We start from the raw sequence: 16,589 nt of genomic DNA, 5'->3' as shown, positions 1-16,589 counted from the left end.
TTTTACACATAAATCAGTTCTTCATATAGAAAACTGTAACACAATCTCACTTTATTGAAAGCATTTGTAACACAAATGAATCAGAAATTAATCAAAATTTGATATGAATATAGTACTTGAAAATTATAACCAAAAGGTGAAAAAAGAGGGAAAAAACTCCAGGGCTGCAATGATAATAAAAAAGAATAAATAAAATACATTCTACACATTACTGTAACATGTGTAGTTGTTCATTATAGTAAATTACAGTTCTAGTTCTAGCTCTCTCTCTTGCATTTGACCACAAGTTCTCATCAACATCACCTTCCACCTCCACACAGAAGTTTAAGAAAGGGGAGTATGGAGGCAGGTATAATACTGACATCCTGGGATGTGACACAAACCACTCTGTGACTGCAGCGAGTGGTGGAATGCCACATTATCCCAGACAACAATGAAGGAAGGGGAGTTTGATGCCCTTTGGCTTCTCTCCTCTGCTGGCACAAGTCGAATATGTAGGTCATTTAGAAATGAGTCTCTCTGTATTGTAGGGGCAAATAAGTGGTTTGTGTAACAGCAAACCTTCATTGGACATTGCTGCACACATCGTGATGTTAGCTCCCCTTTGGCCTGGGACCTCCACAGTCACTCTCTGTCCCAGTACATTTCTTCCCCTGTGTCGTGTTTTTGCCAGGTGGAATGCAGCTTCATTCACAAAGATAAAAGTATGTGGAGTTCGTCTGGCTTCCATCTCCATCACCCTCTAAATTGCAGAGACCTTCACAGTAATTGACATTATGCATCAATGTGTATGTACCGGGGTCACAGTAGCTTAGTGGTTAGCACATTCGCCTCACACCTCCAGGGTTGGGGGTTTAATTCCCGCCTCCGCCTTGTGTGTGTGGAGTTTGCATGTTCTCCCCGTGCCTCAGGGGTTTCCTCCAAGTACTCCGGTTTCCTTGGATTCCTTAGGTTGATTGGATTCTCTGGAAAATTGTGCGTAGTGTGTGAGTGTGTGTGAATGAGATTGTGTGTATGCCCTGCGATGGGTTGGCACTCCGTCCAGGGTGTATCCTGCCTCGATGCCTGATGACACCTGAGATAGGCACAGGCTCCCCGTGACCCGAGAAGTTCGGATAAGCGGTAGAGAATAAATGAATAAATGAATGAATGAATTTTAAGTAATATTACATAATGTTTGCTATATTCTAGAATTTGGAGAATTTTCCAATTAAATCTTTAAATTAATAAACACACATTTACTCCAGGCTTCAGGATTAGAAAGATTAATCATTTTAAATGATTATTTTACTAATTTTTATTAAGAGCATTACAATTTTGTATCCACAAGATGGCAGTAAAGAATTGTCAAATTGAGATTTCTGATTAGTTAAATATTTTCTCTCACTTTTCCTACTGGGGGTGCTGTTAGGATGCTGCTGTATTATTATTATTATTATTATTATTATTATTATTATTATTATTATTACTATTATTATTATTGTTATTATTATTGATAAAACTGCTAATATTACAAAATTACAGATATGAGTAATTATACAAGTGTTTTAATGTCTGCTTGATCCCATGTTTAGAATTGTACAAAAGCTGATATGGTCATAAAAATATTGCAGTTTGTGCTAAATAGTAATAAAACTTGGAAAAGAATAAGAGATTCCAGGAGTGCAAATCAGCTAGACGCACTTTATATAATGTTATGGAGGGCGAGTCCACATAAACCATGACATTAACAGGGTGTCCAGCTAAACACTTTATACCTGTGGGTATGTCTTAGAATTTGAATATCAGAGAGTTAGGAAGGAGAGCAGCTGTGTGTGTGTGTGTGTGTGTGTGTGTGTGTGTGTGTGTGTGTGTGTGTGTGTTTCCATTTATTCATTAAGATGAAGATTTTATACAGTTCAGTTATATAAGGTTTAGGGCCGAGCTCAGGGTGGTGCTGAGATTTGAACTCACAACCTTCTGATCAGTATATAAATATTTATTTATTTTTACTGCCTGAGATGTTCTATAATGACACTGAACACAGATTCATCACTACAAGAGTCACACACTCAAATCACATCATCACATTATATATAATATATTATTATATATAATATATAAAATAACTTTCATGTAATCAATTGTGACTAAATCTCGGCACAAGAACCTTTTGAAAGCTGTGGTATACAGTAAGAGATAAACCAAGGTGAATATTTCAGGACATCCGGAAAACAAATTGTCGAAGAGAAATGAAACAAAATCAACAGCAAAACTGGGCCAAGTATACAGAGCTCCACTCATGAATAAATTATTAATAATTTTAAGTAATATTACATAATGTTTGATATATTCTAGAATTTTTAATTTCCAATTAAATGTTTAAATTAATAAAGACATATTTACTCTGGACTTCAGGATTATAAAAACTAATTTAATAATAACTTTTATTAAGAGCATTACAAGTTTGTATCCACAAGATGGCAGTAAAGAATTTACAAACTGAGATTTCTGTTTAGTGAAATATTTTCTCTCACATGAACTGCTGGGGGCGCTGTTAGGATGCTGCTGTATTATTAGTATTATTATTATTATTATTATTATTATTATTATTATTATTATTATTATTATTATTATTATTATTGTTATTATTATTGTTGTTGTTATTATTATTAATAATAACAATAATAATAATAATAATAATTTTCATACAATATTATTTCAATAATTATAATAAGTTATAGATATGATTAATTAAAGAAGTTTTCTGAATACAAACACAACTCCTGAATATTTTTTAAATGTCTGTTTAATCCCATGTTTAAAATTTTATGAAAGCTGATATGGTCACATAATTCTGTGTAAAATATTAATAACATAAATCCAAATTTTATAATAAATTATAATAATAAAAAAATAATAATAATAGTTTCCAAGAGTGCAAATCAGTTAGATGCACTTTATATTAGAATTACATATGTGTTGTTTTTTTTTACAGGGATTTCATTCATGTAATATTAAGGAGGGTGAGTCCACATAAACCATGACAGTAACTGTCTGGGTGTCCAGCTAAACACTTTATACCTGTGTATATTTCTATAAATCTGTATATCAAAGAGTTAGGAGAGAGAGAGAGAGAGAGAGAGAGAGAGAGAGAGAGAGAGAGAGAGAGAGAGAGAGCAGCTGTGTGTGTGTGTGTGTGTGTGTGTGTGTGTGTGTGTGTGTGTGTGTGTGTGTTGGCATTTTTTCATTAGGATGAAGAAGATTTTATACAGTTGAGTTATCGAGGGTTGCACTCAGGGTGGTGCTGAGATTTGAACTCACAACCTTCTGATCAGATTTCTCCTCCACGTCATCATATTCTGTAAAATAAACACATTTACTTCTTTAATACATCCTTTATATTGTATTAATACAGTAATTGTTTTGTAACAACTTATAATACATAAACGATGCACTATGTAGGATTTCTCTGATATTTAAACCATAAATGAAGAGAATAGAGGACATTTATCACATCAGATTCTTTAATCTGACTGAATGGTGATTTGTTATAAAAACTGTGATCTGATGTTTATGTTCTGTATCATAGATAATATTTACAGTAGGTCTGATCTAAACTCTTTAATAAATACATGTTCTATTATATTTGTCCTAAAAACTGATCTGAAAGCTGATATTTATTATATACCATATATAATATAATCATATATAATTTAATATTTTACTCTGCTGCCTGTAAACTTATGTACATTAGAGAATAAACAGGAAGTCGCTCACCTTCAGTCTCTCCTACATCCTGTTCCTCAGTGATGACATCATCATAATCTTCTGGATTGTCTAATGAACAAATAAATGAATAAATAATGAACCACTGTGTGTGTTGGTGTTACAGTAAAATACTGAGTTACAGGGTGGTGTGATGAAGCAGTGTTTTTAAAAAATCTGTAAAACAATAAAAAATAATTTTCTTACAGAAAACTTCACCATGTTGATGAACAGACAGATTTTTAATATAAATCTATGTGAATTTAAGTTCATGTGAATGAGCTGTTACTATAGAAACCACAATGTATTGGATCATTAATAGAAACCTGTGGTTTACATCTGCAGTACTGTCAGAGCTGCTGTTATAGAAAATTAATCAACACCTACTGACCAATCAGAATGCAGAATTCAACAGTGTACTAAAATGGAATTAAGCCACAAAGCTTGAGTTTTACTGTATTAAATTTTAAGGTAAATAAATTCCTTCCGTTTTCATGAAAAAACAGACCTGTGATGATGTTTGTGTTTGTTTCAGTGGTAACTGCATCGTCATAGTTCTCGGACACGTCCTCTGTCAGAACGTAGAGATAAAAGCTATTAAATCCACATCAATGTCATTAATGATCATTTGGATGCTTGTGGATGCCACACTGTCCCATTATTATCATACCTGTCAGTATAACTGACTTCTGATCAGCTGTAATGGCATCATCATAATTCTCAGCTTCATCCTCTACACCAAAACACAGATATTTAAAGATATTTAAAGTTTACTGAAGTGACAGTTTGTACACTGTGTGTTTGATGACACGAAACAAAATGACATCGTACACGTGTAAAAAACCATGACATCATCATAATACTCAGCCTTTTCTTTGATCCCAGACTTTACTGTAAAAAGAACAATGTGTTAGTTTTGGGTTTTTAAACACATTTATACTCAATAAAATCCTCATCCAAAGAAGCTTTGATAAATTTGATCAGATGGATTTCAGGAGATTAAAGTAAGATAAGGTTGATGGTGAGATCTCATGTGTCAGCATTAAAACACTGGAGTTACTGTAATTCTTCTACACACTACATCATAATCACGTCTCAGAAAGGACAAATGTAGTCATTTCTGATTTCTAATTTTAATTCTAATATCTTTCAGTTAATGGAGTTAGACAAACTCACACTCTGGTCTTTTTTACCTGAGAGAAGCTCATCATTCACATGCTCATACCCAGAATGCTGTTCTTCAGAGAGGAGACTTCCTGTTAGAGGAGAGCAGGAGAGTCAGGAGACGTGTTCAGAAGAGCAGAGACACACACACACACACACACACACACACACACACATATACACACACACTTATACATAAATACACACACACATAAACGTACACACTTATACATACACATACACACACACACACACACACACACACACACACACACACACACACACACACACTTTACCCCACACACCTAAACACAGGCACTACCTCACTATCTTACACACACATGAGCACGCACACACACACACACAGACACACACACTCATACCTATACACACACACACACACACACTAATACACTCTCTCGCTCTCTCTCTCTGCCTGTCTGTCTGTCTCTCACACACACACACTCTCTCTCACAATTAAAACCACAGACACACACACACAAGAGAATATAGAGGCACAGAGAATCTGCCACAATCTACATTTGCAGTATTTTGTGTAGTAACTGATAAAAAAGAGAACAATGTTCATCATGACCTGCACACGACCTGGTGTAATACTTTCTCTTCTGTTTTGTGGTGACTTGAGAAACATTTATAGAACAAAGCAAATTATGTAGAATTTTGAAGAGAAGCATGTTTTCAAGTGATCAGACATTTAGATGGATTCATCTGAGCTTCTCTGTAAAAGTCTCTTTATCAGAAAAACGTCTTTAGCATTTGTTCTGTACAATTACTTTAACCTTCATATTCTCCCTGGGTCTGTTTGACCCGGCCGGAAGATTTTAATGTGTCATAACTTTGCTTTTCCTCCACATATTTGCCTGAAATTTAGCAGGATTTTTCCAAATTATGAACTTTGCAAGCAAAATTAATTTTGTTTATTTTCGTTGATCTATGTATTCAGAACAATATAAACTACGCGCTTTTGTTCGGCTTGGGTCATTTTGACCCGGCCACATTTAGTGGGGCTATAGGTCACACTTTTGCCCTTTTCAGCGCAATGAACATACATACAGACACAAAAATGCACACATAAAATGTCCACTAACCATGCACCCAAAACACACACTCACACCACACACACACAGACACACATGCACACACAAATACACAAACACAAACAGAAATTGGGCATTGCATTTCATTAGACCTCCAGAAAAAAAAAAAGCCAAACATTTGTAAATATTTCACACTTTTGATATGCCTTCGCCTAGCAGAGGGCAAAATATGATCTACCTAAATGATGCTACACACACACACACACACACACACACACACACACACACACACACAGAGTCAAACACTGTTCAAAGCATTGGGCATTGCATTTCAGTTGGCCTCCAGAAAAAACAAAAGCTACACATTTGTAAACATTTCACACACATACACACACACACATACACACACACACACACACACACACACACACACACACACACACACACACACACACACGCACACACACGCACACACGTGTTTTCATATTCAAATCATATTTGTTTCCTCTTTTATTTATGAATTTAGTTGCATCAGTCAGCTTTGGCCTGGAGATATGCTGAGTAATGTTTGACATTTATACATCAAAACATTAAATTTATAGAATCTCCAGTACAATTAGTGTATTTTTATAAGGACATTAACAGGTAAGGTTTACTATGAATGTTGGAGAATCTGCTGTATTTCTCCTGGAAATCTACACAAACTATTTTATGTAACATTTCTAATATTTTTCATTTTTTGTATTTACTCTAAATTATAGTGTTCAGAAGATTAGTTTAACCCCTTTAAGCATTGCCCCCCCTTTTGCAGGTTTTTCGCCTACATGACCTACCCAACAAAAAGTGGTACAGCTCCCACATACTTTGACACACAGGGGTGAGCCTGGTCTCATTGGAAAGAAGAGATTCTCGAGTTTCAGAAACTAGTGTTAGATTGATTCTAGGCCTTACTGGCACAAAGTTACAGGGGTTTGAATGCAGGTTTTCATTTCCGCCTGGGTTGTTTACCTTATAAACTGATTAATCTTATTTTTCTGGAACATGTTAGGGACCAAATAACAACTGAGGGTCATAGCCACATGTCTTGGCTTTCACCAAAAAAATTTCAAGTCAAAAGACCCAAAAATGGATTTTATATGAATATTTTTCTACGGCCCTGGTCGTCGGGTGCAGCGTTTTTGTGTACTTGTTTACTATATAACTTTGAAATAAAAGGCTGCAGGCTCAGTCTGACAAGCCATAAATAAGCCTAGACTCTCTCTCTATCACTCTGGTGTGAAAACAGGCCTGTAACTTGACACCCTGAGCTGTGAGAGGGACAAAAGGTCAGGGATTACGCAAGAATTCTTCTGCGCAGCTTTTTCACGCAGACACAGGCAAAGAACATACGGCATGCCGGATAGCGTTGGAATCGTCTGCTTATTGGCTAAATAAAGCTTGTTTCTGGGTCATCCCCTAGTGGTCACTTTGACCCGTAAGACCCCACAGCATAAATGGCTGCCCACTGCTTCGGGTGTGTGCACTGCTGTGTGTGTGCACTTTGGATGGGTCAAATACAGAGAACGAATTCTGAGTATGGGTCACCATACTTAGCTATATGTCACATCACTTTCACTTTCACAATTATTAGTAAATTATATTTAAAGTTAACCATATGTATACAGACAAAATAGCATTTAAAATTTTTGAGGTATTAAGAATCATCTATAAACATATCAATTAAATAAATAAATAAATATCATATGTGTTTTTTTCTACCACTCTGTCAGGTTTAAAACCACAAGCTGTATTTCCTTTATTTCATAGTTTCCTGAATTGTGTAACAAAAAGTGAATATTTCAGTTACATGGTGAAAAATGTAGCTTACTTAGTTGTGTAATGAAAATTCAGGGGTTTTAATGCACCAAAAATTACATTGGTGACTTCAGCACTTAACACAATTAACACTTAACACGTAACACAATTAAGTTCTACTGTTGTTTTTTATGATTTAATTTCACCAAAAGTTGAAGTGATTTCTTATCATAATCCATCCTTTTTTCTGACCACTTGGAAGATGTTTCTCCACAAAGCTTCCAGGGTTTCTGGACCCAGAGTTAGTATTTTCAGCTCCTTTGCCCTTTTCCTTGCTTGACACAGGCCAATAATTTGCCCCTTCTGAAACAGAGTAATGTCTTTCCCATGACCACAGGATCTGACATCCCACTTGGTGGTTTAAGAAATGAGAAGCTGCTCACGGCTTCAGTTCGTATTAAATAACCTGTTAGCAGCTGAAACGTATTAATCACTGCAGTAATAATTCAGTGGAAAGCTCTTACCTGTTTCATTCTTTTAATTCATTCATTCATGTTTAATTAATTAATTTCTATTTAAAATTAAGGTGGTGATTTTTTTGCCAGGCTGTATATAAATAAATCTAATTCATGTTTATAAATCTGAATTTAAATATCTGGTGTTTATAGTCACTCAGTCTTTAACTATCACTCCCACTTTACACAATGGTTGTGTGTGTGAGTGAGTGTGTGTGGGGTGTTTGTGTGTGTGTGTGTGTGTGTGTGTGTGTTACTCTTACTGATGCTGATGGTCTATAAGTTTTTTTTTAGACTTTCCGTAGCCTCTAATAAAGTTTAATCTAATCTAATCTAAATACGTTCCTCTGTCAGTCTTACTGATATCATAGAAGATGGTGGTGCAGACTTTGTAACCAGATTCCTGTAGGATCTCCCTGGAGGTCTGCGTCATATTGTTCTGTAATCTGAAAACTGCAGGCTTTGAGAACACAGAGTCCTCTCAGAGCTTCTACACTTTCTGGTAGACTGATGGAGAATTCTCTACACAAAACAGCTGCAAACACACAATAACACACACACAAACAATAACACACAGACACACACACACACAAACAATAACACACACACACAATAACACACACGTGCACACACACACACAATAACACACACATACACACAATAACACACAGACACGCAAACACACATACACACAATAACACACACGTGCGCACACACACACAATAACACACACGTGCGCACCCACACACACACAATAACACACACATACACACAATAACACAGTATCAGTAACAAAACACCAAGGAAGCATTTGGGGGGTTCGGTGCCTTGCTCAAGGGCATCTCAGTCGTGGTATTGCCGGACCGAGACTCAAACCCACAACCTCAGGGTTAGGAGTCAAACTCTCTAACCATTAGGCCAAGACTTCCCCCTAAATACTAACACATTTAAATATAACTATTATTATCCTTGAATTTTTGTATTACAGTAATCTTTATATTAACCTTTTGTTTTATGTTTATGTTCTGTAAAGCTGCTTTAGGATAATGTCTATTGTTAATGAGATAATGTCTATTGTTAATGAGATAATGTCTATTGTTAAAAGTGCTAAAGAAATAAACTTTAATTAGAATTTGAATGTGTGCTCCTTTTAAATGTGAGTCTTCATTTCATTGTACAATGACAATAAATTATTCTGTTGATGAGATGAACTGGTTTTAGGAGTGATATTACACTTAAACAAATCTTCATTATTGAAATACATTAATGAGGATTTTAATAAATGTATAATTTACATTTATTGGGCTTATTTAAGTTTATTATTTTTAAGTTGTGTTTTTAAGTTGTGTTATATTTGGTAACATAATTAACCATAACATGAATACCAAAAAATAATAAATAAATATTTTTGATGAACATTTTGGTTTATATTGGTTGATTTAGTTGGTTATTCATGCAGTCACCAGCATATGGTGGCGTGAGCAGGCAGAGGATCGATTTCAGCTAGTAATGACATGTCTCGAGACTAAGAACCAGTAAGAGCTGCGACTGCATTACAGAATGACACCAAACTGATTCAGTTTAACACATTTATTATTAGGTCACACATTAATTACTGAAACAAACAAAAAAACAGAAAACAAACAATGCTGATTTTATCTCTGAGTTCAGGAAAGTTCACCTGGAGAACATACACAAATAGATTTAATGATGTAGTGCAATAATACACAATAATCCTTATCCAGAGTACCATAATATCCATTTTATACCCAAAGGGACGATAGCAAAGAGAAAAAACTTAGTATTGGAAATAACTCTATGCTGCAACTGGACATGTCTTGTGTGCATTACTACATCAGTCCATCTGAGGGATGTTCTACAATAAAAGCATGTTTAACTTTCATCCATTTAAATTGCACAAAGCAAGCAGGAGGTTTTTTTAACAGAGTAAATACAATCATAACACACACAAAGTCTAAACAATGTGTTAAACACTAAACACATACATGACACGAAACACTAACACGGACCACAGCACACAGAGTCTCCAGCTCATCACCTCCTCTGAGACATACAGGATGATGGAGGCTACACAAATCTCCCCTCAGCTGATCACATAATGCCCCATTTGTATTAAAATACATATAAACTCTCATTCTCTCATCCTTTGAGATTGTAGCAAGAACTTCTTATATTTATTCAACATTAGATCATTAAACAAATGGGAATTTAATCAGTTCTGTCTTTCTGTCTCTGTTATATCTGTCTGTCTGTCTGCCTTTCATTAGAACTTTAGAGCTTTATGTGATAAAAGCGTGTGTTTAATGGGGAGAGACACGGTTTCATGTAAGATGACTGAGACACCGGCACTCCAACATGGACACTGATGTGATCACTGCTGTATACAGATGGATTTAAGTCCCACTGATACAGCTGAGTGCTCAGGTCATCTGTCCTCACACCGTCTGTTAAATACAAATTCTGTTTTGCTGATTCTTCTGAGACAAAAATGTATCCAGAGAAACTCCTCCTAGGGCTTTTGAGTCACATGCACCAAGATCGGTTATGGCGTAGACCCTGGTCTGAAGTTTGTTGCTGTTCCTTTTCTAAGTGATAAGAGTTCTGGTACTCACAGTACCGGGTCTCAAAGTAGTCTTTTTTGCCATAGACACCCATTATAATGTTTAGAGGTTTCGGTAGATTAGAGGTAGATGTTTAGAGCAAGCTTTCTAGCTATCTAACTCAAACTCAGCCAGCTTCTTTAGGGTGATACTCTGGTCATAGGTTTAAATTGGTGGACCGACTGGCCTTTCAGTTTTCCCACAGCCTCCAGTATATGCAAAATCAAAAAAGTTCCACAACATTGACGTGATATATCAAAACACTCAGCACAATAAGGTGAATTGCGACACAGATATTCGGGTCTGAACTCATAGCATGTTTGTGTGTGTTTGTGTATGTGTGTGTGTATATGTGTGTGTGTGTATATGTGTGTGTGTGTGTGTTAGTGAGTGTTTGTGTGTGTGAGTGTTTGTGCATGTGTGTGTGTGTTAGTGAGTGATTGTGTGTGTGCGTGTGTGTATGTGTGTGTGTGTTATTGAGTGTTTGTGTGTGTGTGTGTGAGTGTGTGTGTGTTAGTGAGTGTGTGCTTATGTGTGTGTGTGTTTGGGTATTCTTCAAAAGTATTTCTCACCCTAGCATACCGGCCTTTGGGAATACTTGCTCTGACAAGCCAACATTAAATTTTGGAAGAGCTGTAAAGGTAACAGATCATGAAATTGCTACTGGAGGGAACAATTGTCAATCAAAAGGAGGGTGTTCCAAATAGAATGGAGAGCCATCATTGGCTTCTTAGCTGTCTATCTCTACACCACGGGCAACGAGTGGCTCATGAGAGGGCTTGTTTGATTCGTTCGACTCTGGACGACAAATCTGAATAAACTGTAGTTTTATAAGCCTCCAATGAGAAGTGAGAGCCAAAAGAATGGACGGAAGTGAACTACTGTTTACAGTTTCCCGTCAGAAACATAATTATTGTGAGGCGAGCAAAGCGTTTTGGTTTAAAAGGCTTGAATATTCAATTTTCTTGGACACTTGCGGATTTATGAAAAATATTTGTTTTGGAAAATATTACGCCAGTGACGAAAGGGAAGAGTTTAATGGTAAGTAAACAAACTGAACTAGCACCGCCTAGTTCAGGTGACTATCAAATTTATTACATTTTTATGACTGCTATAAATCATATTATGCTTTGTGTGTGGGATTAATAAAATCCTGAGAGTCTAAGCTTTCAAACAATGTATAACATGACCATGTATTTAGAGGATTTAATGCTTAAAAGTTACAATGAAGTTGATGCAGCCTCATCTCCTAGCGGTGGTGGCGTGTGGACGGCACGGTGATCACAGAACTGTTAACCACAGGAATATACCACACAGTATCATCATTACTGAAGCTCCAACAGCAGCACCAATCAGCACAGAGGAAACATCTACAACTGAACACAAAATAATTAAACACAGAGAATGGAATTCAATGAGAATTAACTCAGAATTAAAAATGTAAAATAAACTGCTAGTAAATTTTTTGCATTTTATTAGCAACACACATAATATTGTCTGGACAAATGTCATATATATTATTAACATGACAGGAATCTGGCTCTAGGGACAAGTCATGTCACCTCGCTGGGGGGGAAGGAGCCTGAGCTGGTGCGGGAGGTTGAGAGATACCGACTAGAGATAGTTGGGCTCGACTCCATGCACAGCTTGGGCTCTGGAACCCAACTCCTCGAGAGAGGCTGGACTCTCTATTACTCTGGAGTTGCCCGTGGTGAGAGGCGGTTGGCTGGTGCGGGCTTGCTCATAGCCCCCCAGCTCAGTAGCCATGTGTTGGAGTTCACCCCGGTGAACGAGAGGATCGTTTCTTTGCACCTTCGGGTCGGGGAGAGGTCTCTCACTGTTATTTGTGCTTATGGGCCAAATGGCAGCGTAGAGTACCCGACCTTCTTGGCGTCTCTGGGAGGGGTGCTAGAAAGTGCTCTGACCGGGGACTCCGTCGTTCTACTGGGGGACTTCAACGCTCACGTGGGCAGCGACAGTGACACCTGGAGGGGCGTGATTGGGAGGAACGGCCCCCCCGACCTGAACCCGAGTGGTGTTCTGTTATTGGACTTCTGTGCTAGTCACAGTTTGTCCATAACAAACACCATGTTCAAGCATAAGGGTGTCCATCAGTACACATGGCACCAGAGGAGTCAGCTGAGCTGGCTTGGGCATCTGTTCCGGATGCCGCCTGGACTGCTACAACTCAGAAACACTGAACTGCCCAAAAGTACTGAATCAGATGGAGACACTGATACTGATGTGTTTCTAGGACCATCTGAAGGAGGAGGAACAGGATTTAGGAGACTCCATAAATCATTAAAGGTCTACTGAATGTGACTTGATTAAGATTAAACCCTTACACAGAACATGTAGAGTACGAGAGCTTTGTACTGATTTGTTAAGGTTCTGGAGCTGGTAGGTGGCAGTGCAGGTGAAATCGAGTCCATGATGCAGGTGAGTAACGTTGAAGTTCAGCTTTGAGGAGCTGAAGCTGGTGTTGTGGTTCTGCTCCTGTCTTCTCCCCTCAGGCAGGAAGCTCCATGTCAAAGTGGGAGGCTTTAAGAGACATGGAGCAGCTGGAGCAGAGCAAATGAGACTCAGTGAAGTTCCCTCCACCACCTCATTGTGGTCCTCCACCTCCCCCTGATCCTCCTTATACAGTGTTATTGAGGGTCTGATTGGAGATTCTGAGATAAACACACACTATCACATTAGAGATGAGTTTGAAATGTGTTCCAGTGCATCATTAGTGTAATTACAGTGTATACACACACACACACACACACACACACACACACACACACACACACACACTCACTCACACACACACACACACACACACACACACACACACTCACTCACTCACACACACACACACACACACTCACACACACACACACCCACTCACATACACACACCCACACACACACATACATACACACACACACACACACACACACACTGCTGCAGTACTCACCTCGAACTCTTACTGATACTGATGTTGTATAAGTGTTTTTTACACCTCTCATAGCCTCTAATCTAAAGTAATATCTTCCTCTGTCACTCTCACTGATGTTGTAGAAGATGGTGGTGCAGTTCTTCATGAGGAGATCTCCAATAATTTCACCTTCAATCTTGTTCTCTGTAGCTTCTTTAGAGTTAAAGACTTTGTTATTCTCAGTATTAATGCCATCTTTTAACCAGATTCCTGTAGGATCTCCCCGGAGGTCTACGTCATATTGTTCTGTAATCTGAAAACTGCAGGGTATGAGAACACAGAGTTCTCTCAGAGCTTCTACACTCTCTGGTAGACTGATGGAGAATTCTCTACACAAAACAGCTGCAAACACACAATAACACACACACACACACACACACACACACACACACACACACACACACACACACACACACAATAACACACAGCATTAAGTCATTACTACAGTAACACACTGATTATCTAGCCATATTTACATGATCTCACAAATTAGATTAGATTCTACACAAACCTTGAAATAGAGAGTAAATGATGATGAGCTTCTTCACTGAGTTCATTTCTCTGTTCATGAAAGATTCATCTGGAGAAGAGACAAATATAATGAGAAATAATCTCAGACAGTAAAGTACAGATCATGTAATCAAAATAACACGGTTAGTACATGTGTATACAATGTGTGTATATTACAGTGTGTGTATATTACAGTGTGTGTATTACAGTGTGTGTATATTACAGTGTGTGTATATTACAGTGTATGTATATTACAGTGTGTGTATATTACAGTGTGTGTATTACAGTGTGTATATTACAGTGTGTGTATTACAGTGTGTGTGTATATTACAGTGTGTATATTACAGTGTGTGTATATTACAGTGTGTATATTACAGTGTGTGTATATTACAGTGTGTGTATTACAGTGTGTATATTACAGTGTGTGTATTACAGTGTGTGTGTATATTACAGTGTGTGTATTACAGTGTGTGTATATTACAGTGTGTGTATTACAGTGTGTGTATATTACAGTGTGTGTATATTACAGTGTGTAAGTGTGTATTACAGTGTGTGTATTACAGTGTGTGTATATTACAGTGTGTGTATATTAGTGTGTATATTACAGTGTGTGTATATTACAGTGTGTGTATACAATGTGTGTATATTACAGTGTGTGTATTACAGTGTGTGTATATTACAGTATGTGTATATTACAATGTGTGTATTACAGTGTGTATATTACAGTGTGTGTATATTACAGTGTGTATATTACAGTGTGTGTATATTACAGTGTGTATATTACAGTGTGTGTATATTACAGTGTGTATATTACAGTATGTGTATATTACAGTGTGTGTATTACAGTGTGTGTATATTACAATGTGTGTATACAGTGTGTGTATTTTACAGTGTGTGAACATAACAGTATGTGTATATTACAGTGTGTGTATACAATGTGTGTATATTACAGTGTGTGTATTACAGTGTGTGTATTACATTGTGTGTATATTACAGTGTTTATATTACAGTGTATATATTACAGTATGTGTATATTACAGTGTGTGTATTACAGTGTGTGTGTATTACAGTGTGTATATTACAGTATGTGTATATTACAGTGTGTATATTACAGTGTTTATATTACAATGTGTGTATACAGGGTGTGTATATTACAGTATGTGTATATTACAATGTGTATATTCAATGTGTGTATGTATTACAGTTTGTGTGTGTGTGTGTGTGTGTGTGTGTGTGTGTGTGTGTGTGTGTGTGTGTGTGTGTGTGTGTGTATTACTGTGTTTGTGTGTGTGTGTGTGTGTGTGTGCGTGTGTGTACATTTCAGAGTGTGTGTATGTATGTATGTACATTACGTGTGTGTGTGTGTGTGTGGTGTGTTTGTGTGTGTGTGTGTGTGTGTGTGCATTACTGTGTTTGTGTGTGTACATTACAGTTTGTGTGTGTGTACATACAGTGTGTGTGTATATATTAGTGACTATATACAGTGTCTATTTATTACAATGTATGTGTATTACTGTGTGTGTGTGTGCATTACCGTGTGTGTGTACATTACCGTGTGTGTGTACATTATCGTGTGTGTACATTACCGTGTGTGTGTACATTATCATGTGTGTACATTACCGTGTGTGTGCCAGTGAAGTACATTATGTGTGTATATTACAGTATGTGTATAATACAGTGTGTGTATATTACAGTATGTGTATATTAAGTGTGTGTGTATATTACAGTGTGTGTACATTACAGTGTGTGGTATATTACAGTATGCTGTATATTACAGGTTGTGTATATTACAGTGTGTAATTACAGTATGTGTACATTACAGTGTGTGTATATTACAAGTATGTATATACAGTATGTGTATTTTACGTGTGTATATTACAGTGTGTGTATATTACAGTATGTGTATATTACAGTGTGTGTACTTTACAGTGGTAGTATTACAGTATGTGTATATTACAGGTGTGTAACTTTACAGTTTGTATATTACAGTATGTGTATGTTACAGTTAGTATATTAGTGTGTACATTAAAGATTGTGTAAATTACAGTGTCTGTATGTTACAGTGTGTATATTAGTGTGTGTATATTAGTGTGTACATTACAGTGTGTATATTACAGTGTACATCACAGTATGTGTATATTACAGTGTGTGTATGTTACAGTGTGTATATTAGTGTGTGTATATTACAGTATGTGTA

The 16,589-nt window shown here is 36.8% G+C and overlaps 3 protein-coding genes across 6 annotated transcripts in view; 1 reads left to right on the top strand and 2 right to left on the bottom strand.

Moving 5' to 3' along the window:
* LOC113650187 (B-cell receptor CD22-like) overlaps positions 1-16,589 on the top strand; it is a 1,781,460-nt gene that overhangs the window by 1,549,762 nt on the left and 215,109 nt on the right. The window lies entirely within an intron of this gene.
* The window catches only part of LOC125139577 (scavenger receptor cysteine-rich type 1 protein M130-like), a 257,256-nt gene continuing 244,355 nt past the window's right edge, over positions 3,689-16,589 (bottom strand). The window contains exons 17-18 of the mRNA XM_047803953.1: positions 4,256-4,318; positions 3,689-3,819 (exon numbers count right to left, since the gene is read on the bottom strand). Of these exons, the coding sequence (XP_047659909.1) occupies positions 3,704-3,819; positions 4,256-4,318 (179 nt within the window). The 3' untranslated portion in view covers positions 3,689-3,703. The remainder of the gene's footprint in view (positions 3,820-4,255; positions 4,319-16,589) is intronic.
* Positions 12,092-16,589, bottom strand: part of LOC125139585 (sialic acid-binding Ig-like lectin 7) — a 6,105-nt gene continuing 1,607 nt past the window's right edge. Inside the window, exons 2-5 of the mRNA XM_047803990.1 lie at positions 14,394-14,462; positions 13,862-14,224; positions 13,245-13,571; positions 12,092-12,275 (exon numbers count right to left, since the gene is read on the bottom strand). Of these exons, the coding sequence (XP_047659946.1) occupies positions 12,181-12,275; positions 13,245-13,571; positions 13,862-14,224; positions 14,394-14,451 (843 nt within the window). The 5' untranslated portion in view covers positions 14,452-14,462 and the 3' untranslated portion in view covers positions 12,092-12,180. The remainder of the gene's footprint in view (positions 12,276-13,244; positions 13,572-13,861; positions 14,225-14,393; positions 14,463-16,589) is intronic.

This window comes from Tachysurus fulvidraco, chromosome 19 (genome assembly GCF_022655615.1).
Source record: "Tachysurus fulvidraco isolate hzauxx_2018 chromosome 19, HZAU_PFXX_2.0, whole genome shotgun sequence".
NCBI lineage: Eukaryota > Metazoa > Chordata > Actinopteri > Siluriformes > Bagridae > Tachysurus > Tachysurus fulvidraco.
Note: the sequence above shows the minus strand (reverse complement) of the source record. Positions and strands in the feature narration are given on the sequence as shown.